The sequence below is a fragment of the Ictalurus punctatus genome, chromosome 27, assembly GCF_001660625.3.
Source record: "Ictalurus punctatus breed USDA103 chromosome 27, Coco_2.0, whole genome shotgun sequence".
NCBI classification, from domain to species: Eukaryota; Metazoa; Chordata; class Actinopteri; order Siluriformes; family Ictaluridae; genus Ictalurus; species Ictalurus punctatus.
The window spans coordinates 14,252,930-14,277,531 of NC_030442.2; the positions used below are offsets into that span (position 1 = coordinate 14,252,930).

Below are 24,602 nucleotides of genomic sequence, written 5' to 3' on the forward strand. Positions count from 1 at the left end.
TTTTTGTGATGAAAAAAAATTAAACGAAGGTAAATCATGTCAGAACTTGCTAAACAGAAACATTTTAGCAGAAAATACAAAAGTTACACTAACACTAACCTTGTTGCATAAGTCTGCGAACCTTTTTATAATTGGGGATGAGGCTGTGTTCAGAATGAACCAATAGCATTCAATCTGACGTTCAAAAGTAATGATCGTACAGCTGTCATCAATGAAATTATTCAGATTAACCCCAAATAAAGACCAGCTGTTTTTGTGGGATTTTCTTCACATCTTGGTTTTATCTGACTGTTGAAGCCAAAGAGCTGACAAAGCCTGTACACACAGATTCCACTGTCGAAAGTAATCGATCAGGAGAGAGGTATACAATCCCCCCCCCCAAAAAAAAAAACATAAGATGTACCGTGGAACACCGTGAAGGCCGTCATCAACAAGTGGAGAAAATGGAGCACAATGGTGACATCACCAATAACAGGACGTCCCTCCAAAATTTATAAAAGGTCAATAAATACAAAGACTTACCACGGAGGCTGCCAAGACACTGTTGTGGAAATTAGACAACACTCGCAGACTCGTCCGCTGACGGTAAAAAGGTCAATTACAGAAAGATGGTTGATACAGAATAGAATAAAGTAGGATAGAATAAAGCAGGATGGAATAATGAGCGTGCTCTAAAGCGCTTTTGCTGAACCACTACTATAGATATGACGCAGAGCATGACACACTTCCGTGTACCGATAAGAGGCGGTTTGAGGCAGTTCATACAGGCTTTGTTTCAGGATCTTAGAAGATGTGCAGATGAACCTTGAACAGAAGAACATGTTTGTGTCTCTGTAAGCAGATAAACATTCTGTACTGATCTCAGCGACATGACATGGCCTTCTTAACATGGCGTTATCCTCAGATGAACATGAACAGAAACAAAGTTATTACAAAGTAAAAATGAGTAATTTCCCTCACATTTCCCCCATTTTATCATTACAAAATATGAAACCCAAAATTAACAGAGAAATTATTATGCTGTGAATACATCAGAACTTCAGAATCCTTTCACGGTTCAACTGAATTCATCATGAAACAGACATAATGAAGGCGCTAAGGCTGATTTTGCAGATATAAAGTATCCTGTAGTCAAGCAAGCTCATTTAGGGTGAAATGAGACTCGTCATGGTCCATGGAATATTTACAATAGACGTGAAATGGATGTCAATGGGTCATCATCGTCAGTGTCGCTGGGAGGATCTGATACCCAGTCAGGTTTAGGATACAAGTCAGGTTGGTCATCATAGGGATTGTACTCAGTCTTTGTCAACATCAGCGTTTGGTCATTAGTGATTTCAACGAGCGTGAGAGACTGCTCCGAACGAGAGAAACGATACAAGGCAAAATGAACAAGACGAAGAATCATTGCACCTATTGGTAGACAGATGGTTAATATCCACGAGCCCCATCCCCCGAGTACTGAGTTCAGCCAATCAAACCCCGTCTCGCTAGTCTGCGGAGGGTTGCGTATCGCAGACCGCACGCGTTCAAATGATAGAATAACCATTATGTGCCTGCGTAACGAGGGGACGTGTGACGTTGTGTGGGTAGCACTGTTGGCAATGATTCTTATGACCAAATGTGAAACAACGGTTTACAGAGGTGGCCAATATCTTGTCATACGGGCTTTTAACTACTAATTCTCGTCCAATCTGCAGCAATAGTCTACTAAAGAACTAAGCCCATCCTAATCCTGTTTCAGAACAGGATTTGCTCAGTCTGTTCTCTCTCTACCACCCCATCACTAGCTGGATGATATGCACCGTGCTGCTTTAAGTCAATACCCAAATATTCACCCACCTACTTAAGGGCATGGCTCACAAAAGGTGTGCCATTATCACTGGAGATTTTTTGTGGGAGTTTACCATCTAGGAATTACTTCTCTAAGCAATACCTTTGCTACCACATCTGAGTCCTATTTGGACATAGGGAACGTGGCCTTCTCTACCTTCAAACCTCAACCCACATTATGAGTTGTGCAAACAGCGTAAAATTTTTTTTTTTTTTAGAGTAGAGAACATTCATTAGAGAAATGAATTCTTTACCGCAGCTACCATTCACCCTTTTGACGCATGGTCGCTGCCATGCGTCGATTTTGAAGACAAGGACAACCTTGGGGGCACCGCCAAACTCTGTTGGACTGCATCCAGCAGCTCAGATACTAGTTTGTGGTGGGCTGTATGTGTTCCTGAACTCATGAGGAAGTTCTTGTGTTTCCCCAAATCATTTACTACCTCAAAGACATATCTACGGTCTGTGTAGATATTTACTGACCATCCCTCAGCATGTCTTCATGCCTCTATGAGGGCATATAGTTCAGTTGCTTGTGCTGAAAGGTTTGAGGGGAGACTTCCTGGCAGACCGTCTCGTGTGTGATTACTACTGCATAGCCCACTCGATTTTTACCTGTCTCTGGGTCACGTGATGCAGACCCGTCCACAAAAGGATCAGATCTGGGTTTTCCAATGGAACATCCTTCAGGTCGACTCTAGGGTAGCAAAGATCATTAGTCAGTACAACACAATCATGTTGTTTCCCCGTCTCCCTCTGTTGGAAGAAGAGTAGCAGGGTTAAGGACAGTACATCGTTTTATAGTGACATTCGGCATGTGTAGTAGTATAGTGTTATGGTGCAGCCACCGTTGGTTTTCTGTTCAAGTAGAAGTAACAACACCTCATGTGGAACCAAGAGGTTCAATTCTGAGTAACCTACCAGGTCTCTGGATGCCAACACAGCTTTCTCAGCTGCTGCTACTGCACGTACACACAGGGGAAACTCTGCAGTGACTGGATCCAACTTACCTGAGAATGAGCTGTCCAACCTGTCACATTTGCCATCTCTCTAAGTGTTGCTTCTACAATGGAATAGTTTAGAATGAAAGTTCTGCAATACGAACATATACCTGGGAAAGATAGAACCTGTTTCTTCATCAGAGGCTTTGGAATCTTCTAGATTGCAGATACTCTGTCTGCGGAGAGTTTATTTCCCTTTGCAGAAATGTCATGACCCAAGACTCTCACTTCTTGCTGTATATATCTTGCTGTACATTAGCAGGAATGTAGCAAAACATGGAGGTGAAAGCAGCGGTCTGTTTATTTAAATGTGAAAGTGCAATAAAAATATGTCGTCACTAAAATCAATGAATAATCGTGATAAATAATCGGGATTAACATTTTGGCCATAATCGTGCAGCCCTAATATATACCCGTCAGTATATATCTTAGTTTTGAAGCGGTGATCTAAGAAACACCAATATCTCTGCCGTCGCAGAGGCGAAGTTCCTGGAACTTCTTATAAGAATTCACTTCATGTAATACTTCTCTCAATGTAATATACGCATTTCTTATATCATTGACTCCCTTCCCTAGAGACAGCAGTACACAGTGACTTCATAAAATTCTAATTCTAATTCTAAATTCTTGATGATTCATACCAGTCACTGTTAAGGCTGCATCCTTCTTTCGCTCTGCACAACAAAGGGTAAATCGCCTTCGCGTCAACACAGACTTCAGAGTGAAACTTTTCCACGAGCGTCCTCCGGTTTGCTTGTTGTCCAGAAAAGCTGAAAAGACTCGCGCAGCCCACCCAGGGATGCCAAATTGTCGTGGAAAATAGACAACACTCGCAAACTCATCCTCTGAAGGTAAAAAAAAAGGTTTATTACAGAAAGATAGTTATTACAGGAATTAATAAAGCAGGATAGAATAATGAGAGCGCTCTGAAGCGCTTCTGCTGGATCTGGTGGATCTAGAACGTTTTTTGGAAGAAAGAGTGGATAAATATTGCCAAGATGTAGCACGCTTATAGTAATAAAAATCAAAAGGTGCTTCAACAAAGTATCAGTTTAGGCGTGTGCACACTTATGCAACTAGGTTTTTATTTAAGTTTTTATTTTTTTTCCATATAAAAGTTTGATTGTTTTCACTTTTATTTGTTTACTTTACAATTTCACACTGAAGGTAGGAAAAAGTGATTTGTTTCATTATTGTACTTCACAAAAACCTGCCATTTTAACCGGAGTGTGTAGACTTTTTTATACCCACTGAATGTAATGTATGGGGTCTGATAACTGAAGGATGATCCAGTGTAAAAACCCGTGAAATCTGTCATATCTGGGGTCTCTCACATTTTTATCATCTGTTACGATTGTTTAATTTATACTTTGGCCCAGGCATAAAACAATTTGTTGCAAAATCTATTCTCTTGTACAGCAATGTGACACATTAAATCTTTTTTTTTTTTATCCACTTCCTGTTTTCTACTTCTCTCACCCTGGAGGTTATTCTAGCCTCAACACCTGGTCAGTTTTCTACACAACATCTCTGGACATGATAAATCAGGAGCTTCTGTCATATATAATAGTCCCACGTGTGGACAAATTCCTGAATATATTCACAGAGGTGAGCACACATGCTGTAGGTGGGGTTTTTTTGTGGGGTTTTATTTTTGGTTGCTTTTTTTTTTCAAACCATCTGTCCTTCCAAAGTGGTATCCATGGCAACACACCAACACACTAGTCCAGAAATGTGGAAGCATGGAAGGTTAATGGGAAACAAACAAGAGCTGATGTAAAACCCTATTCATCCTGCAAGCCTCCATTGAGTTTGTTCTCATGGCCTGAAACAAAACTGTTGTAACTGTTCCATTCTTCATAATGAGGTAATGATGCAGGACTAAAGAGGAAATTAGCCTTTAGCCCAATGTCACAGATACATGAACCGTGAGGCTGCTTTCTAAATGGACACAGTTCAGCTCTTTTGCTGGGGCTGCTTCAGTTTCAGTGTAATTGGCTTCATATTGGAAGAAACACATAGGAATCAGAGGACTTCCTATGTGTAATCCTTGCAATCTTTCCAATTTGACAGTTTTGTGGGCTGTATTGTTTAACACTTCATGAGTTGATTGTGGATTTTATATATGGAATAATGTATTGCTTTGTCTCTGTATGAGCTAATCAGTGTCATTGTCACTTAAGGTGAAAAAAAACAAACAAACACGTATTTACTCCCAGCTGAACGAAGTGTATAGAAATAAAGCTGGTATACTGGTATATAGAAGCAAGAGTATACCAGCTGAAAAAGAAAAAAAAGATATACTGGTAAAATGCTATAATTCTTATTTAGCTTCCTCAATGCAAAAGTAAATTCTGTCAAATTAATCACAATTTCATCATATTGTTAAATTTCAAATCTGTTGGAGTTCAGAATTCAAACTACAAAATTTTCGTTCTATTACAAACTGAACCACTTACAATTATTGGCAGCTTAAATAAAAAAAAGAGATATGTATTTATTTATGTTTTTTTGTTTTGTTTTTGTTTTGTTTTTTTTGTTGTTTTTTTTTGGGGGGGGGTGCCCCATCAAGTGTAGGACAGTTCATGTAATTTAATGATTACAGTCCCAGTCCATCTCAATTCTAGCTTGTAACACTACAACATGTGAAAAGTTTAAGGGGAGGTAAATACTTAAGACATTAGACAATACGACATTAGTGATAGTGATTTTTTTCCCCCCCAGAACAATATTGTTCTTTAAGCAAAAGTTTTCTTAGAACTAAATCATTTCGTGCCAAAAAAAAAAAAAGTTTAAAATGATCATAATCCTGAAATTGATATTTGGTAAAGCTTTTCCTGGAGACAACAACAAGAACACAAGTGTCTCTTATTGGGGTAGAGGCAGTTGTAGAGGATCTTGGACTCCTCCATATGCAACACTTCAAGGTCTTTTAAATTACTAGTTTCAATGGGGTTCAAACTAGTAAATGAATTTATTTATTTATTTATTTATTTTTACATTATTTTGCAGAACATGCATCCAAATCAATGCCAATATGGTTCCAGGACACAAAATCATTATTTAGCATTGATAATCTATGACAGAATATTAACCACATGCCAGAAGCAATAAGGTTTTAGGCTAAAATAGTAAATAAATGGTAACACTAAAGTTTATTTTCTAGGATTTAGTGTGTTTGCATTCACCCTAATATTATCTATGTGAATATTTTGTCACAAGCCTTTTAAAAAAAAATGTTTTATGAGAACTTCTATTAACAGAATGGTATGTAGTTTCTCCAAGTGTTTTAGTGAAAAACAATTTCTACAAGAGTTTTTCTTAAAGGTTGCTAATCATTTTGGAGTTGACTATAGCACTTAGTATTCAGTATGTTTAAATATGAACGTTGAATGTTTCTAAGACAAGCACAAACTAGTCCAGACTATCTTTGGGTGGCACTTCACGCTGACTCAACGTTCCACCCGTAAAAACGGCCATCAGTCTACTGACGAGTGTTGAGTGTTACACCTGTTTTGTGTTGGATGGCATGCCTTAAAATGTCTTCATTGCGCTAGGTCATAGGGTTTATCTCTAGTCTGACAGGTGCTATGCTAGTATTTACATGCATTCTTGATTCTGCAGCGGTGTTGGAGCTCAAAAACGCTACAGGTCTGATGACAGATTTCCTTCACACTCGTATATTAAAGCACATATATATCCTCAGTAACAGGTGATTGCATATCGAATTGCCATATATGGATAAACATGGCTATGAATATTACTCTATTTATACAAGTTCTTAAGGCTACTCTAATGCATTTCCTGTCTTTTCAGAACCTGAGCCAACATCAATAACCCTTGTTTCCTTTACAGGATCACATTAGCATGTTTTTTATTTAAATTTGCAATTAAAGCCATTTGGCGTTTAGCTGATGGATCAAGTTCTCAGATCGAGCTATAAAATCGGTTATAGACACCCGTCCCTGTAAAGTCCCACTCAATCCAGATGGCTAAGTCTGAAAATATCACGGTCTCGATTTCCCCCAAACCCATTTGGATCATTTTGGTAATTAAATACAGAGCTTTTTTAGTGCTTCACAAGGGTGTTGGGTATGTTGCACATTCTCTCTGTCTCTCACACTCTGCCTGATCCCTTTGGTTGCTGTTTATAGGGTTGTATTGTGTTGTTGGGACAGATAGTTTATTCTGGCAGCATCCATCTCGCATGGTCACCCGTGGTAGCCATGGCAGCGAAACATGACGACATCATAACAGTGTCAGCACGTTCCTCCCTCTAGCAGTGACACCGTGACTGACATTGAAAGGGAGTTTAAAGACCTGTGCAGTAGCTCTATTATTGGCATGGTGAAGCCCGAGCAGGGGATTATGACAACCCTGAGGCTCAGCCTCGGCTGAAGACAGGCGTCTACTCATTTTATGTGATTTATGGCAGACCTCAGTGGCTCTGGCTGGGGTTTGTTGACTGATGTTTATTCCCAGAGGTAACAAGGGTTTTGGTACACCTCTCAGAGTCCCTGAATTATGGACTAAGAAGGAGTCTTATTTCATCAATTAATTATTGTGAGGTCATTTGGCTTTGAATGTGCTTTGTGCTGCTTGCCAGGAGCAAGCGTCCGCCAATTTCATACTGAGGCTATGTACTATGGAGTGTGTTTTGGTTTCTGTTTTTACTTTAAAATCTGAAATTTTCTCAGTTCTGAATTCAGTCCCACCTTGTCCTTGTCTGTAAATTAATGCTACACCCTTTACACACTTAACCGTTTATATTTCAAACACTTCAAAGCTTCCCAGAGGGGGGAATTTATTTTTTTCCCCATAAGAAGGTAGGGCCTGGGTCTAATTTCTTCGGATTCCAAGTTAGTAGTCTGGTTAGAGCACTTGCTACGATTACAATACCATTTTATTATTTTAAAAAAAAAATCTAGAGTCAATTTAACATCAGGCTTGTTGTGCCAGTGGGACGTGAAGATTGGTTATTCTGACGCAAGTTTATTGACAAATACCTTTGACAAATACCTTCTGTATTCAAAACAAAAATTAAAGAAAAATATAGTGTCTCTTCTTGCGTAGTTTACTCTCCCTGCCTAACCAAAAAAAAAAAAAAAAAGACATAATAAATGGTACTTCTAGAGTATCCAGACAGCCATAAAGTAAAATTCTATAACTATATGCCGGTCCACTGTGTGTATGTATATGTGTGTATATATATATATATATATATATATATATATATATATATATATATATATATATATATATATATATATATATATATATATATATATTACCCCCAAGAAAACACACACACACAAACAACCTGCGAGATGTAAATGACTGAAATGCATCGTTAAATTCTAACTCCTTCTAATGCTAATGATATTTAATATTGCAATTAGCAAATAAATCTTCCCTGATCGTCCTTCTGTACCCGCAGGGCTCACTATATGTACAACTTCCTGCAATGACCCGAACCCCAACCCAACCCCCACTCTTATAGCTGGTCCATTTTCACAATTTTACGCCATATGCCCTTCCTGATGCAACCCTCCAGTGGCTGGGGTAGGTTCCCTGACCAGGAACTGAACCCGGGCCATGGCCATGAAAGCACCGCATGCTAGCCACTAGTCCACCAGCTGATAAAATGTTAATATAAGTCAAGTACATGCAAGCATGTAGTTTTTTTTATGCATAATTTACTAAACTAGCATAAAACTGCTATATACGAAGCTCAAGCTTGAATATAGCGGAGTTAAGTTGAGAATACAAAAGCGAGAATAACCCTGTATTATTAAGTCAAAAGACTAAAATAGTTTTAAGGTATTAACAAAGCATAAAATGAGTATAGAACTTGAATATACGAAGGGTGTCAGTTGTTAACTAGGTCTGAAGTAATGTGTGAACATGTGCAGTCATTTTGCCAACAGTCTTCCTTCATATTCTTCTAATGCGATGAGGTCATCTGTCAATCCCCACATTGACATGGTTCTCTCCTAAACGAGTAGTGGAGAGAGAGGGAGGCACATGCAGAAAACCAGAATACACCCAGGAACATACTGTAACACAATCACCCTCAAGTAGCATTTGGAATGACACAACAGAAAATTGATCCTAGAAGAATGGAGATGTCAACAGTACAGGCACTTTATACTTCTAACCATGTCTTTTACCGCTTTAGTAGATCTGATCCTGGCCATTTCTTGAACTTTTATTAAATGTCAAACATGGAAAAGTAAACACACACACACACACACACACACACACACACACACACACGCGAGTATGGCATTTGATTTTGTAGGAATATGTCCCAACCAAATCTCTATGCTTATCAATGCCTCCCTCTGTTTACATCCATGTTGCCATAGAAACCTCCTCCATCTGCCTTTCCTCAAACAGGCTCGGTTGTCAGGAGTTGTCCCCATGGCGACGGCTGTACGAAAAACAAAAGGCTGAAATCATACACGCGGTTTTGTGATGCCATTTTGTGACCCTTTGGCCTGCAGCCCACTCTCCATCCCACTACTCATCAAAACATAGCAGTGTTGTGGACACAAGCGCCTGCCACGGGGCAACAGTAGGAGGGAACGGAGAGCAATTTTCCACTGACCCGCTTCCGCCCCAGCTCTGGTGGCCTTGAAACACACACACACACACACACACACACACACACACACACACACACACACACACACACACACTATGTCCCTCACATGTGCACATGAGCTGTCCTGATGGCTCATGCTGGACTTTTGGACTGAAGGGAAGTAGAAACCTACTCAAACAGGTCTAAGCATTCAGCTCCTCTAGAGTTGACATCTGTTTCCTGTTAGCTACTGAGTCCTAATTTCTCACACACCTTCAAATGAGCTAAAGAGTGTCCGTTAATATTCCCACAAGGTCTAGAGAAAGTGGGAGGAAGAAAGGAAAGTAGATTAAGCACTAGCTAAAGGATGTTTAAAATGACATTGACTCATCAACCAATTATGGGCAACCACTTCCTCACTCAAACATGAAGGATCTATGTAGTAGTACATTGGCAGGAAAACACACACACACACACACACACACACACACACACACACACACACACACACACACACACACACACACACAATTTATAGTAACAGAAGTATTGAATCAGAAAAAAATATTCAAAAAAATGATAAAATTATAAAAAAATATACTGCAAAAGTATCTTAGCAAGTGAAGATAAGAATGGAAAAGTTACAGTATTTAATACATCTCATTATGAACTTATTACATAAATAAGACCATTGAGCCTATTTCTATATAAATTTACTAATTTGGTCTTTTTCTATTGGCAGATACTTTAACTTTTTTCTAGAGATAAATGCTGACAATAATACAGAGATGTGAAAATTATATATATATATTTGTGTGTGTGTGTGTGTGTGTGTGTATATATATATATATATATATATATATATATATATATATATATATATATATATATATATATATATATATATATATATATATATATATATATATTACGGACTGAAGACTGGACATTCTCCTTTTAGGATTTTCTGGTAGAGAGCAGAATTCATGTTTCCCTCGATTATTGCAAGTTGCCCAGGCCCTGAAACAGCAAAGCATCCCCACACCATCACACTTCCACCACCATGCCTGAGCTTAGGTATGAAGTTATTTTGGGGAATTCTATGTTTGGTTGATACCAGATGTAACGGGACCCCTTTCTTCCAAACAGTTCCATTTTCAACTCATCAGTCCACAGAACATTCTCCCAAAAGTTTTGAGGATCATCAAGCTGTGTTTTGGTAAAATTCAGACAAGAGTTAATGTTCTTCTGGGTTAGCAGTGGTTTTCACCTCGCCACTCTTCCATGGATGCCATTTTTGCCCAGTGTCTTTCTGATAGTGGAGTCATGAACAGTGACTTTTATTGATGCAAGAGAGGCCTGTAGGTCCTTTGATGCAGTCCTTGGGTCCTTTTTGACTTCCTGAATGAGTTGCTGTGCTCTTGGAGGAATTTTGTAAGGTCAGCCCCTTCTGGGAAGGTTCACTACTGTGTAGAGTTTTTTTTTTTCCATTTGCAGGTAATGGCTCTCACTGTGGTTCTTTGGAGTCCCAGAGCCTTTGAAATAACTTTGTAACTCTTCCCAGACTGATGCATCTCAATCACCTTCTTCCTCATTATTTCTGGAATTTATTTCAGCTTTGGTATAGTGTGTTACTGAGTAAGACCTTTTAACCAACTTCATGCTGTTGAAAAAGTTCTATTTAAGTGTTGATTTGATTGAACAGGGTTTGCAGTAATCAGGCCTGGTTGTGTCTAGTCCAGCTGAACTCTGTTAAAAGCTGTATTTTTTTTTATCTTAGATTTTGTTTTAATTTCTGAAATCATTTCGTATGAGATATGCACAAAACAGCACTCTACAGTACATCACTATATTGGTCAAAGTGTGCCATTCCCTAGAATCCCTTACCCAGTGTGATTATGTATGTTACAGGAAAAAAAAAGTTTTTCAAAACCCTAGTTGACATCTGACGACTTTTCCCAGACTAACAAACACAGACACGCACATGTACAGGTTAGATCTATTTAAATAAGTAGGCTTAAACAAAAACATCGGCAGGAAATAGCACTTGTGGTATGCCCTTTCTTAACAGGTCAAGTTTCCCAGGTTAGCTGGATGAGTCTGCTGAATAAAGAAAGTATAGTTACCACTCCACTTAGATTATAGATTCATGTCATAGTCCTAAAGGTTACTTATGAAAACAACAATGAAAGACAGATGAAAGAAAAGCAGATGGTAAAACAGTATAATATAATCGGTAGTATAATGCATCACACACCCTTCGTTTTATTTCACGGAAGTTCAAAAGTGCACTGACGTTTTTAACCGACTTCTGAAGAATAGACCACACCAAATACTCGTTAATCACAATATGCCACGGAGCCAGCGTTCAATCACATTTTGACATGTTTTTCAAATGCCAAGCACAAGGGCAAAGACGACGCTTTACTTCTGCTTCCTTCAAAGCATCTCGCCAGGCTGAGGCTGATAGTATAACAAAGTGTATCCATGGCAACATAAACACACTTTCTAAACATTAGAAGATCAGTCATGCAGAGGTCATTCCAGATCACAGCATCAGAGCAGCTATGCATGTGCACAGTTCGCATGCAATGCAGTCTAACAAGGAAACCCGGTTCAAAGGCCACATCTATATACTTTTTAAATGTTGTTTAGAAGCGGGGAAAACATGCAACAAAGGGTGTAAAACATTGTAGCACAGCAGTGTGGTAGAGCAGGTATCACCTTGAATACTCGCTTTAGTAATTAATACTTCACCTATTACTATAGCAGTATAGTGTGGTATATGTGTAACACAGACAATGATATCGAAATAAATTCCCCGTAATGAGAAAAGAACAACAATTGAAAAAAAAAAAATGCAGTTGTTATATTTGTTCGATAAATGGCAGGACAGTATGTAAGGAATAAAATACTTGGGGGTGTGTTGCAGCCCAACACGAAGCATTGATACTGTTACCACCCCAATAACAGCAGGTCTTGAAGTGCTTTATTCCTCTTATACCACAGCAATTTGTCTGCGATTACCATTTACTTATTAACGAATGACACACCATACTTTTTTAACCATTCATAGTTACATTTAATGTTGTAGAACATCCATGAGACAAGTTACTTCTTGTTATCGCTTCTGTTATAGTTGTTCCCTCACTAGCATCTCTATTTTTAATTATCTTGAAGTTAATACGATCAAAATAAATCACAACTTGTCATGTTTCCAAGGAGACAGAAAAGCACAATATGCTCTGACCTACAGAGTTGGAAAACTTACAAAGCGCTGACTCTGGAGACTCCTTCCATAACTGTAGTTCCATAATAAATAACAATTCCTTATAGACAGCTTTGACATATCTCTGACTGTATGATTTTCTTTGTTAAATAACACAAATAAAAAAATAATTATTAGGCTTAGATTTTTTTGACCATCGCTCATACAAGTCTCTGTGAATGATTTGTTACTATAGAAACAATAACGGATTTGAACGAGCTCATTAATATTAACAAGATGTACTGTCAGAGCTGCTGACCAATTGGAATTGAGAACTCGGTAGTGCCAGGGTATAAGAAAAAAAGATCATATCGCGATATTTAAAGATATACACAATACATAATCTGGATCATGATACTATATAGTTTACCATTTCTATGTACTATCGCATTTTTTGTAATTGCTGTGAATAATAATTAAATGTCTCCAAAAAAAATAAATAATATTGAAAATGTGGGGCAAAGTACAATTTTACCATTTTTATCATTTTTGAGTCAGTACAGAATTTTAACAAGTAATTACCTGTTTACAATCAGAGTTTGTATGAGTGAGGAACACACCATCAACTAAATGGAGCTGTGAAAAGGAGGTACAACACTGAGAACTTGGGCTGGCGTTCTGGGCAGCTTCTGCTTTACTCAAGACAGCTAGTTCTCACACTAAAGTCTCTTGAGTAAGAGTTGATGAATAGTCGGGAGGGGACGGGTGTGGAAACGTTACTAATAGAGAAAGAGACAGATGGGAATTTATAGAACATTAACTATGAAATATGTAGGTGGAGCTTCAAGTGTGGAAAAACTTTGCCACTGCATGCGTTGGAATTGATCGCAATATCGATAATAAACGGTGATCTTATCGTCCAGCCGTATTCAAATCTACAATCAGTTAACAAAGCTGTAATGGAGTTGTATCCAGCTGTCAAACACTTCAAAACATTAAAAACAAAACTCAAATATCAATTCAAGTTACTTAAAGATTTGTGGAAAATGAGTAAAACTATCGAATTCTGGCCTCTGAGTTAGGAATCCCTTCTTTTAAAGGAAGACATGTACAGATTTAGAGATTCACTTACAAATAAGGAGAAAAGGGAAAGTGCGTTATAGACTTGTATCTTCTTGGTGAAAAAAGTAGATAGTTACTGTTACAGTTAATGCTATTTTGAAAATAGTTCAGCTAGCAAAAGATCTAGTTAAGCTAGTAGGATCACTTCTTGTTTCTAGCTACTCCCCAACACTGGTAATTCCACATACACTATGACTATGACAGAAAGAAGGAGTTTGGAGTTTATTTAGAGTTTAATTTTTTTCCTTTCATATTACCGTTTTTGATGGAAGCCTGTTTCTGCCATGGAGATTTTTTTTATTTTATTAAAAAAAAAAAAAAAAAAAAAAAGGTCATTGTGACTTTATATCTCAAAATTGTGACTTTATTTCCTCACAATTTTGAGTTACCATCTCGCAATTCTGACATTTTTCTCACAATTCTGACATTTTTCTAACAATTTAGACATCTACTTGTCGTAGTACCTGAAATGTGGCCTCAGGTAACGAGCACATGCTAGCGTGTAGTTTCCTTGTCTTGACGATCTGATAAGTGTTGTTTTCATATAGTCTATTCATAGAGAAATGACCGATGCTTTGTCGGTGCATTCTTTGTAGCTTGCTAAATGTCAAGTGAAAATAGTCCGAATTGTAAGCTATAGACTCGTAACTGTGAGAAATAAACGAAAAACATTATGCGATATGAACTCACAATTGTGAGGAAAAAATGTCAGAATTGCGAGATGTTAACTCATAATTGTGAGGGGGGAAAAAGTCTGAATTGTGAAATAGAAAGCAATTTAAAAAAGAAAAATTCTTCCCTAGTTGTCCCCTCAGAGCTTTTGAAAAACTGGGTATTGGTGTGACTGGACTTAGAGCATAATCTTAATAAATTTACATAAAGTTCAGAAAAATTCTCTAATCATAAACACAACTGAAGAAGAAGTGGCAAAATGTCTTTAAGATAATAACACAAGTACAGCGGCCTAGGCGTACTGCTATGGGACTCTATCGTATGGCCCTGACGTGTATGGTACATTAGTGAAAGCTAAAAGCCAGGACTGAGACAATGTGTATAAGTGTTTGCATACATGTCTCATTTCCAGACTTCCAGAATTGTCCTTGACGTCTGAAAAAAAGCTATCCTGCATGCTTTTTGTTTTGGATGAAAGTTTTGAGGACTGCCTGTGCTGCTAGGCAATAGACATTGTGAGTCTACACTAAGGAACAAATTCCATAAACTCTCAGAGAAATGTGTAAAACTCATTTATATGGATTTCTGTGTATATATATATAGTTTGTGTCCCTTTCTGTCTCTCCACATTCACTGGTCAATCTCTCTCTCTCTCTCTCTCTCTCTCTCTCTCTCTCTCTCTCTCTCTCTCTCTCTCTCTCTCTCTCTCTCTCTCTCTCTCTCTCTCTCTCTCGTTCTCACACACACACACACACACACACACACACACACACACACACACAATACAGTTTTTCAGTGGCGTTTGTATACGGTGTCCATATCACTTTGTCCCAGCCACAGTAATAGAATCTGGTTAGGGGAGTGGATTGAGACTGATCACAGTATTAAGTCCCTACTTTCAATGGCAACATAACAAACACAGCTGTATCACATAGCGGTGTTAGTCTCTGACTGGTCTATTATGCACGCCCACCCACTTTGGTTTTACTATTTTTGGGAGATCTTTAATTGTGTAGCAGGCTGAGAAAATCTTTCACATGCTGAAATTTTCTATTACATGTTGTTCACTATAACTTTGATGTCCTCTCTATATAATATCAGTTAGAATTTATATCAGGTTGGATTATCAGTTAAAACTGTATCCACAGTCATCTGTGCAGTGTGTGTAAGTGCTCTTCTCTGTTTTGATGATGATGTGACAGTACCGGAGCATCACATTTTGACAGACTTCATCTGAAACGATTATCTTGATTTAAAATTGTAACGATATGTCCATTTCGCTATGGCGTGTAGCTCTCCAGTAAACTGATCATTCATCGTGTAAGGAAATCACTATTTTTAATTTTTTTTTTATTTATTTTTTTTAGAAATTGGCAGACGTCTCTACTGCTGTGTTTATTAAATGGTCTCTTTACACAACATAATCTTTGCAGGAATATATCCTAGGCAAGAGTAAAAAAAAATTGTTTTGGTGAAATATTTTGATGGATTCGTAAAGTGTTGTGAGCATACAGTATGTTAAAAGCAGAAAGTGCTTTGTCAAAAAAAATAAAATAAATAATGTTATACCTACACCTAAACCACATAACCTAGATATTTTCATAGAATTTTCACATAAAAGTTGCCATTTTTGTAAAAAAACACTATTTATTATGTAAGGACCATGTAATTATACAGTCCCCTCGGAAGTTATTGGAACGGCAAGGCCAATTCAATTGTTTTTGTTCTCCCTCTTTCTCTCATCTACCCTTTCCATGTTCCAATAATTTTGCTCACTTACAAATTGGGTGGTCTGATACAAAAGGTTCTATTTTATGTTGTTTAACACATGTAGATGTAAATAAGAGGAAATAAAAGCTGAAATCCTAAATCCTCGTCTTGTATCCATCTTTTGATCTCAAACCCAAATGTCTACAGTAAAAAGAATTGAATTGGCCTCGCTGTTCCAGTCGTTTGGGAGTGGACTGACATTAAGCTATTATTATGATGACACTTAGTTCTTTTTGGTCCTCACAAAGGGCACACACACACACACACACACACACACACACACACACACACACACACACACACACACACCATAATGAGTGTTTGTACTTATAAACACACCCATTGGTGGTGTTGTACTGATTGAACTGTATCCATGCAAATATTAATGATGGGGAGATGAGATCAGACAGGTAAAGTATCAGATTGCTTAACAGTTCAACATTCCAACAGATATTAACTCAATAAATAACAGCAGATTACAACTTGTTTAACAAAGCTACACGCTGAGCATCAGCATACAGCACGGACATTTTACAAACATGGAACACAATAGTTTTAAAGGAAACTACTAGGATTCAAAACAGCTCACACGTTACTATGGTTACGGTTAGGTTTAAGGGTGGGGTTTTTTTGTTTATACCTTTTGTGATGAATTTAAGTGAAATCTAACCACAAATCAAACTAAATCTGTTGTTCGAATTTGCACACATGCTTCAAGAGGTTTGGGATTTTTGGAAATATGAGGCATGGCTAGAACAGAGCGATTTTCTTCGATTGTTTCTGTCTCTGCCATGGGTTTGTCACAGACACACCAGCACTTTTGGCAGCACTGCAAAAAAAAAAAGAAGAAGAAGAAAAAAAGCTCTCCTTCAGTGTTGGAGACAATGTACATTTATATAATTGTTAAACAATTAATACAATAAGGTTGTCTATGAAATGCTGATGTTTTGCATTATTACTGCATTCCGTACCAGCAATAGGAGGGAAAAAGAAGACATTTATAGGGTAAAACATGAAGGAAAACAAGTAGTAGAAGAAAATATGTGAAATCGATGGTTTTGTTTAAAACCTTGCATTAACTAGTAGGAACGGGTCCAGACCGTGTTTCCTTCGCCTTCTTAATCCGAAGCCTGCGATAATTAAAAATATATTTCTGAATGACATCAGACAGCGCTAGATCATATTTGGCTCACTCGAGGCTATTACAAAGTCTCGCACCCGTCTGTTTATTCATCCCAGCCAGACAAAATGGAGGTGGTAGGGTGGGCAATACTGGAAATTGTAATGCCATTGCAGCAGACGGTGTGCGGAGAAAGAAAGCGAGAGAAATATAGAGGAAGGCCAGAATGCGGTTTAAGCAGAGCTTTACTGTTAACCCCTTAACGTCTTCGCTTATTATTTCTCAACATATTATTTCATGATTAATTATGGTGAAACTAAGAAGAAACGCATATGAGAGCGAGAGTGAGGAAAGTAAATATGGATCTATGGTTGGGTATGTGTATGCGTTATAGTGTTACCTAATCATAAGAAAATGCATACAATTCATATTCATACATATTCATAATCTGTCCAAATACAGACACACCTGTATATATATATATATAATCTGCACATGTGGTGAAGTGCATTAATGCATGAGTGTATGGAAGCACACATCTCAGCCAGATGCCAAACCTCACACCCATTCACATTCTTACTTCCAGACAACATACTATTACTGTCTGCATGTTTAAATCCGATCATCAGCAATCACACACTCACAAACACACACACAAACACACTCCTGCTCCACCCTGTGACATTGTTTAACTCTCTCCCTCTCTCTCTCTCTCTCTCTCTCACTCACTCACTCACACACACTTTCTTTTTATTGCCCTCCCTCGATGTTAAACAGGATGTCTCTATGGATACAAGGATAAACAGATGATAACAAGCCCCCAGCCCTTTAAAGCTCTATTGAAAAGAGAGTAAAAGGGTAGACGAGAAAGAGAGAGAGAGAGAGAGAGAGCGAGCAAGCAGGTGGTGCTGTAGACCGTAGCCCTGTATATAGAGAGGTTTTTTTGTGCATGGGTGTAAGTTCATGTGTGTGTGTATATGCGTCTGGAGTAGCAGTATAGGAAGGAGCAGGGTGCCACAGGTAAGAGCTTTATAGCAGTCACTACTCAAACACATTCTGATACACACACCTACATGCACGAGGCTGCAGAATACTTTCACAAACACCACTCATGGATTGATTATTTGCTTTATTTTTGCATGCACGCTCAAACCCTGTAAGTACTTCCTGTATTTCTTTATTACAGATGATAAGACTGTAGTGATGCACTTTTTTTTTTGTTTTTTTTTTTGCTATCACTCTGAATGAGATGATACCTGATTTCTTGGTATGATATTGTAAATGTGTTATTAAACATTAAACTCTACTTCAACAATATTGAACCTGATCATGTTGGGTCCCTTTATTCTGTCCAATTAGACTTTTCAGCAATGATCATTATAAAATATTCAGATTTATCTGTTTATTAAAGATTCCAGATGGCTGTCAGTAGGAAAGCCTGGGAAAAATAATGCTTTATTAAAACAGAACAGTGTTAAACCTGTCTATAAATACATCAACAATCATGATCTGGTGTCCAAAGAGCTGTCAAATGCCAGAGATGATATCATGAGCATAGTGTGAAGGTAATGACAAATGAGGTGCACTGAAGTGAATCAGCGCATGATTAAGTGCAATCATACCTGTGCTACCTTTCAGGTTGGTGCAGTTCCACATCATTTAGTCATGAATAGGGCTAAGTATCGGGTTTAAATCTGCATTATATGACAGGTTAGAACTTTTTAAACAGTCAAAAATCTTTTCACACTTCCAAATTCAGAACGGTTTATGTGATTCAATCTGCTCGATAGCTTATATAGGGTGAGGTTAGGCTTAGGGTTCGAGTGTGCATTTATACGTTTTTTTTTTTGTATTTTTGCATTTATATGAAATTTTCATGAGATGCAGGACGTGTGGATTCACAGAATATTTTGCCTATATTTTAATATTATATATATAATTTATGTATTTTTAATTTAAAAAAAAAAAAAAAATTATTTATTTATTTATTTATTTATTTATTTATTTATTTATTTTGTGCAGAGGTATGTTGTATGTTTGGACATGTTTATACTTTATGGGGACCCAGGAATACGTGGGGACATTTGGTCCCCACCAAGATATATAAAAATGAAAACCTCCCTCCACCCTACACACACACACACACATACGTATTTACACATGTGTACTTTTATATGGCTGTATAATGCTCTCCTTAAGTTAAGTAACTGAAAGGAAAGCTTTTGACTCTTAAAAAAATAATATAAGAAAAAAAAAATCTAATAGGCATGAAATGTCCTCACATGAATCAGAATATCTGATTGTTTTGACCTTGTGGGTATTTTGGCTGGTCCCCACAAGGAAAATTTATATTTTGTTTAAAAACTGCAGCTTTTATTTAAAAATCTAAAATAGCTTAGTGAGGTTAAGGTTATGGTTAGGTTTAGGTGTAGCAGCTGCATTAATAATTATGTCAATGGAAGGGAAGGTGCACTCAAGGACAGCAAGACAAACGTGTGTGTGTGTGTGTGTGTGTGTGTGTGTGTGTGTGTGTGTGTGTTTGTGTGTGTAGGTGTTTCCCAGGTTTGTGTAAAGGTTTCCATGGACACTTCCTGAGAGTCCACAAGCAGTAGTGTCAGACTGAGGGAATCTCTTAGGCTGTGGATGTGTATGTGTGTGATATGGGATTTATTTCACTATTCCACCAAAAGCAGTAACACACAGATTAGTGGTCACTTCTATATTTAGACACATCACACTATGGAGATCAAATCGACCGTAACCTGTACAAAACAAACCTACTATCCTGTTCTTGTTAAATAAGTGACGTGTTCAAACTCAATACACACCCACTAATTCAAAACAGCTCTGAATGTAATGGCCAGCATTACAGTTTGTGTATCTGCATCGATGCTTGTATTGTGTACGTGCCTGTGTACATGTAGTTTTCTGTATTAGAACTAAAAACAATCTACAGATGGTCGTGGAAGCTGTGTTGAAATCAGGCCAAGCCCACCCACCACATTGTCCGTCCATCAGCTCTGTGTAGAGCCGTCCCCTGCCAAACTTCTGACATCCATCTGAAAAATTCCACAGTCACACACACTCCGCTCAGGGCTCATAGGATCATTCGAAGAGGCCTCCTTACATACTTATACTGCTTCCCACAATTAGGATTTACATCTCTTGGGTTGTAGAAATAGATATTTCAGTTTAACTGGTGTTGATGTTAATTTAACTCATATTAAGATCCTGAAATTGAACTAAAGAACTTTAACTGAAAGACAGGTACATTGGTTTGTTGTTTTTAGGGAACCATTGAATGTTTTATGTAAATTGATACAATCCACAAAGAACTCCTTTAGAAGGTCAGAACCATGAACCATCTAGAGAACCATTGATGAAACATTGATTGAAGTCTAGGATTTAATTGATACACTCCCTATACTGGTCATCATCTCTACTCCATTCTTTGCTAATGTCCATCATCCTTCACTTCATAGAGACTAATGGGTTCTTCTGTTTGGCATTAGGGGAAAAGGTCTCTGTAGAACCCTACATGTAGAACCCTAAACGCTCTATGTAAAACACAGTGTTTCTCTCCAGAAGTCAACTCCAGAAACTAGAACCCTTAACTCTTTAAAGAACCCAAGAGAACCTTTTTTATGTATGATATAACATGAGCTCAAAGGATTTAAAGAATTTATATTACTCTAACATTGCATTTATATGCTGGCAGAATTTTACATTTTGTCCTGATACAAATGGGGAGGAAACAAAACAACAAACATTCCACAAAATCCACTGCAAAATATAAAAATAAAGTTAAAAATGAACGCAATGTCTAAGAAGGTTCTTTGTCTAGATATAGTAAGCCACATTACTTACATTAAGATAGTCAAACAAGTCTTTTCATTTGATTTTCACTTTTAATCAATTTGTAATGTTAATAAAATCCAATTATAATCATAAGCAGCAATAACAAAAATTAAATCTGTGGTATCATGTTGATATCAAGTCAATGATAGAACTGCTAAAAGTGAGCACTGTTGCACAAGTCACTCTTCTTTATGATAGTCCTGAGATTTGATTTTCTAGTCACAAACAAAGAAGCATGACTTCTGGGCTGCTTTGTAACCACTGCAGAACACTCAATTATAGTAATTATGTTAGTTAAGGTTTTAATGTAAAACCCATGTTTGCAGTTTTAAAAATCAAACCATGATTTTCTTTCCTCCAGCATAGGCAGGATGGCAGAGAGCACAGATGTGGACCAGCTGCTAAGTGCCTTTAAGAAGTTTGCTATCCATGGAGACACCAAAGCCACAGGGAAGGAGATGAACGGCAAAAACTGGGTCAAACTCTGTAAAGACTGCAAAGTTATTGACGGCAAAAATGTCACGTCCACCGATGCAGATATTGTCTTCACTAAAGTCAAGTGAGTTAATAGAAAATTCTGGAACAGTTACTGTTATACTGTAATTTTTAAAAAAATGTATATATATATATATATATATATATATATATATATATATATATATATATATATATATATATATATATATATATATATATATATATATATATATTATACAGTATGTAAGAAGATAATAATATAGTAAAGCACCCTAAAGGTTCTTCTATTTGTTCCTTGGAGGAAACCATTACATGTTCTTATGTAAACTGCACCACAGAGGATTTCCTTCAAGTGGAACTCCTTTAGAAAGCTCAAACCATTAGTCATCCTTGATGAACCTTCTTAAGGTTACAAAACGTGTCTTGAATTGTAATTGTTATAATGGAACAACAAACATTTCACTTGAAATCAAATATTAGATTTTGCCTTACCCCAATGAAACACTGTTTGAAACATGCCAGTTATATACACATATATATATATATATATTGTGCATGGGACTTTAGGGCAAAGTCATCTCGGGTCATCACTTATGAGGAGTTTCAGAAAGCTCTGGAAGAACTGGCCCTGAAGAGGTTCAAAGGTCAAAGCAAGGAAGAAGCATTGCAGGCCATACACAAGCTGATTGAGGGCAAGGAACCTACCAATGTTGGTGTTACGGTGAGGCCACTAATCTGTATAAAATTCCTACATACATGTATATGACAATTTTGAAGAAAACAATGACTGAATAAGCTTGTAGCCCAAGCTGCTACATATGAATGTTTGAAACTGAATGTACACTTGAAAATGAACTTTCAAGATGAATGTGCATAAAAACAGCCATAATTATACATTTCTTTCCTTTATTAAATAACTGTAAAGTTTTTTATTCTGTTTAATATTCGGTTTAGATTATGAGGAGTATCTGCCATATAAGTCCCTGTGAAGTACTACTAAGAAATATAAACTTGTAACGTGTCTTATAACCGGCACTCCTGTCAATATTACTTCCATATTGCATCATGCAGAATCATTCGATTTAGGCTTCTCCATTCCCAGTTCTTTCTGTGTACTAAGTGATGATCGAGTAGTTCATGTCACCTGTATTTACATTTAGCTTAGAGAGCAAGTGTTCATGAAGATTTATATATAACCTCTCACACACCCAAACCTGGCAGTATGCAGGATAAAACTCCTTTTTTAACCTAAAAAACCCACCAAAACCTAAACTAAAAACCTTGTAGTTTTCAGTGTGTTTTTGGACATCCAGCATTATGTAATATGATTCACAGTAATTTGTCACGTCCTCTAAGATTATCATGTGTTTTACTTGCTTTTCAGAAAGTGGCGAAGAGCGGAGCAGTGGACAGACTAACAGACACCACTAAGTACACAGGCTCTCACAAGGAACGCTTTGACGAGAGTGGCAAAGGCAAAGGGAAAAGCGGCCGCGAGGAGCTTGTAGAGAACACTGGCTATGTAGCATCATACAAGAATGCTGGGTCTTACGATGAGAAGACCAAATCCAAGTGAAGGTCGCAAGGCTGGTGGAACGTGTGAGGAATCAGGAAGAGCTCCATTTCCATCAGCACTTACATCTGGACCAAAGGCAGACCTGAACTTTGTCATGGTGGAAGCCAGTGAATGTCAGGAAATTATGTAAACAGCTGTGTCTGGGGTCTCCGGATGCAGTTATTTAAATGCATCAATGTTACTGTTTTGTCGTTTTATGATGTTTCTGTACAATGTGTCTTCAAATGTTAACGCATCTTTCTAAATCTGGTCAATTTTAACATTCATACCAAAGCTAATTAACTAATTAAAGTAAATAAAATAAAATAAATAAATGTCAAAACATTTTGATGTCACAATTTTAAGTTTCTACTCTGTTAATGAAGGTGAACTGCCTGGTCACAAAGAACTGGATGATGAATTGTTCATTCATTAATTATAGCAGATTTAATTTCTGGGCTCTTTTTATTTTCTTAGGTTAGAACTCAAGCAGTAAAGAAAAAATACGCCATTTTAACATCGTCTTCTATATATGAAAAAGGATTACAGACAAATTCGGTACTGATGAGCAGTGGCGTAGTCAAGAATTAATTTCCAGGGAATAAGGAAATATGCTAAATAAAATGACTGCATGTAATTTAATTGATAACTGCGACATGTTCATACAGTTTGGGTGGGTGGGAGGCAGTAGTAGAATCAGTGATGGTATTGTATATTCATTATTTAAGGCATGATATACCAGTCTTTCCATATTAACAAGATTAATAAATACCCTTATGACAGTTCTACGATAGTAATGAAATGAAATTTTACATTATAAAACCACATATACCCAGACTTCACCTGTCACCTTGACATCCCTTTGCTCAGAGTTTATATAGCTAGCTAGGGCCTTTCAAACATAAATCGGAAAAATGCATGATCCTCATTGGTTAATCCCATTTCTCCATCATAGTAGCTGGTAGATTATAAAATATGATTAAAACCAAGAAGTAATGCATTCATTTGACATCTGGGGTGGTTAAATATAATGGTAACCTCACTGACATTTTATGAAAATCATTATAGCACATTTAATGTGTTACATGGCATTTATGTAATTAGCGCCACTCTATGTGTGTTAAGTTAAACACATGCTAATAAGCATTTGGAACTGTTATAAAAATAATTCAGGGAGGTTCCAACCTAAAACTCTAGCTACACCATTGCTGATTTTGTTTCTACTATACAACCTTTGACAAAAAAAAAGTTTATTTAAGTTTTTTTTTTTAAAAAAAACAACGTTCTATTATAAGCTTTGTAAGAAGCTAAGAACCCTTAACTATCCAAAGAATCCCCTGAAGTATCATTAAAGAGTGTACTCTACATAGACTAATGTGAAATGATCAACCATTATTCAT

The 24,602-nt window shown here is 37.2% G+C and overlaps 1 protein-coding gene across 3 annotated transcripts; it reads left to right on the plus strand.

Moving 5' to 3' along the window:
• Window positions 1-2,756: 2,756 nt before the first annotated feature.
• tppp3 (tubulin polymerization-promoting protein family member 3) lies at window positions 2,757-23,547 on the plus strand. Of its 3 annotated transcripts, none has more exons than XM_053676424.1 (4): window positions 2,757-3,685; window positions 21,532-21,729; window positions 22,215-22,368; window positions 23,032-23,547. In XM_053676424.1, exons 2-4 carry the CDS (start codon window positions 21,542-21,544, stop codon window positions 23,221-23,223), a joined length of 534 nt encoding a protein of 177 aa, XP_053532399.1. In that variant the 5' UTR covers window positions 2,757-3,685; window positions 21,532-21,541; the 3' UTR covers window positions 23,224-23,547.
• Window positions 23,548-24,602: the final 1,055 nt, after the last annotated feature.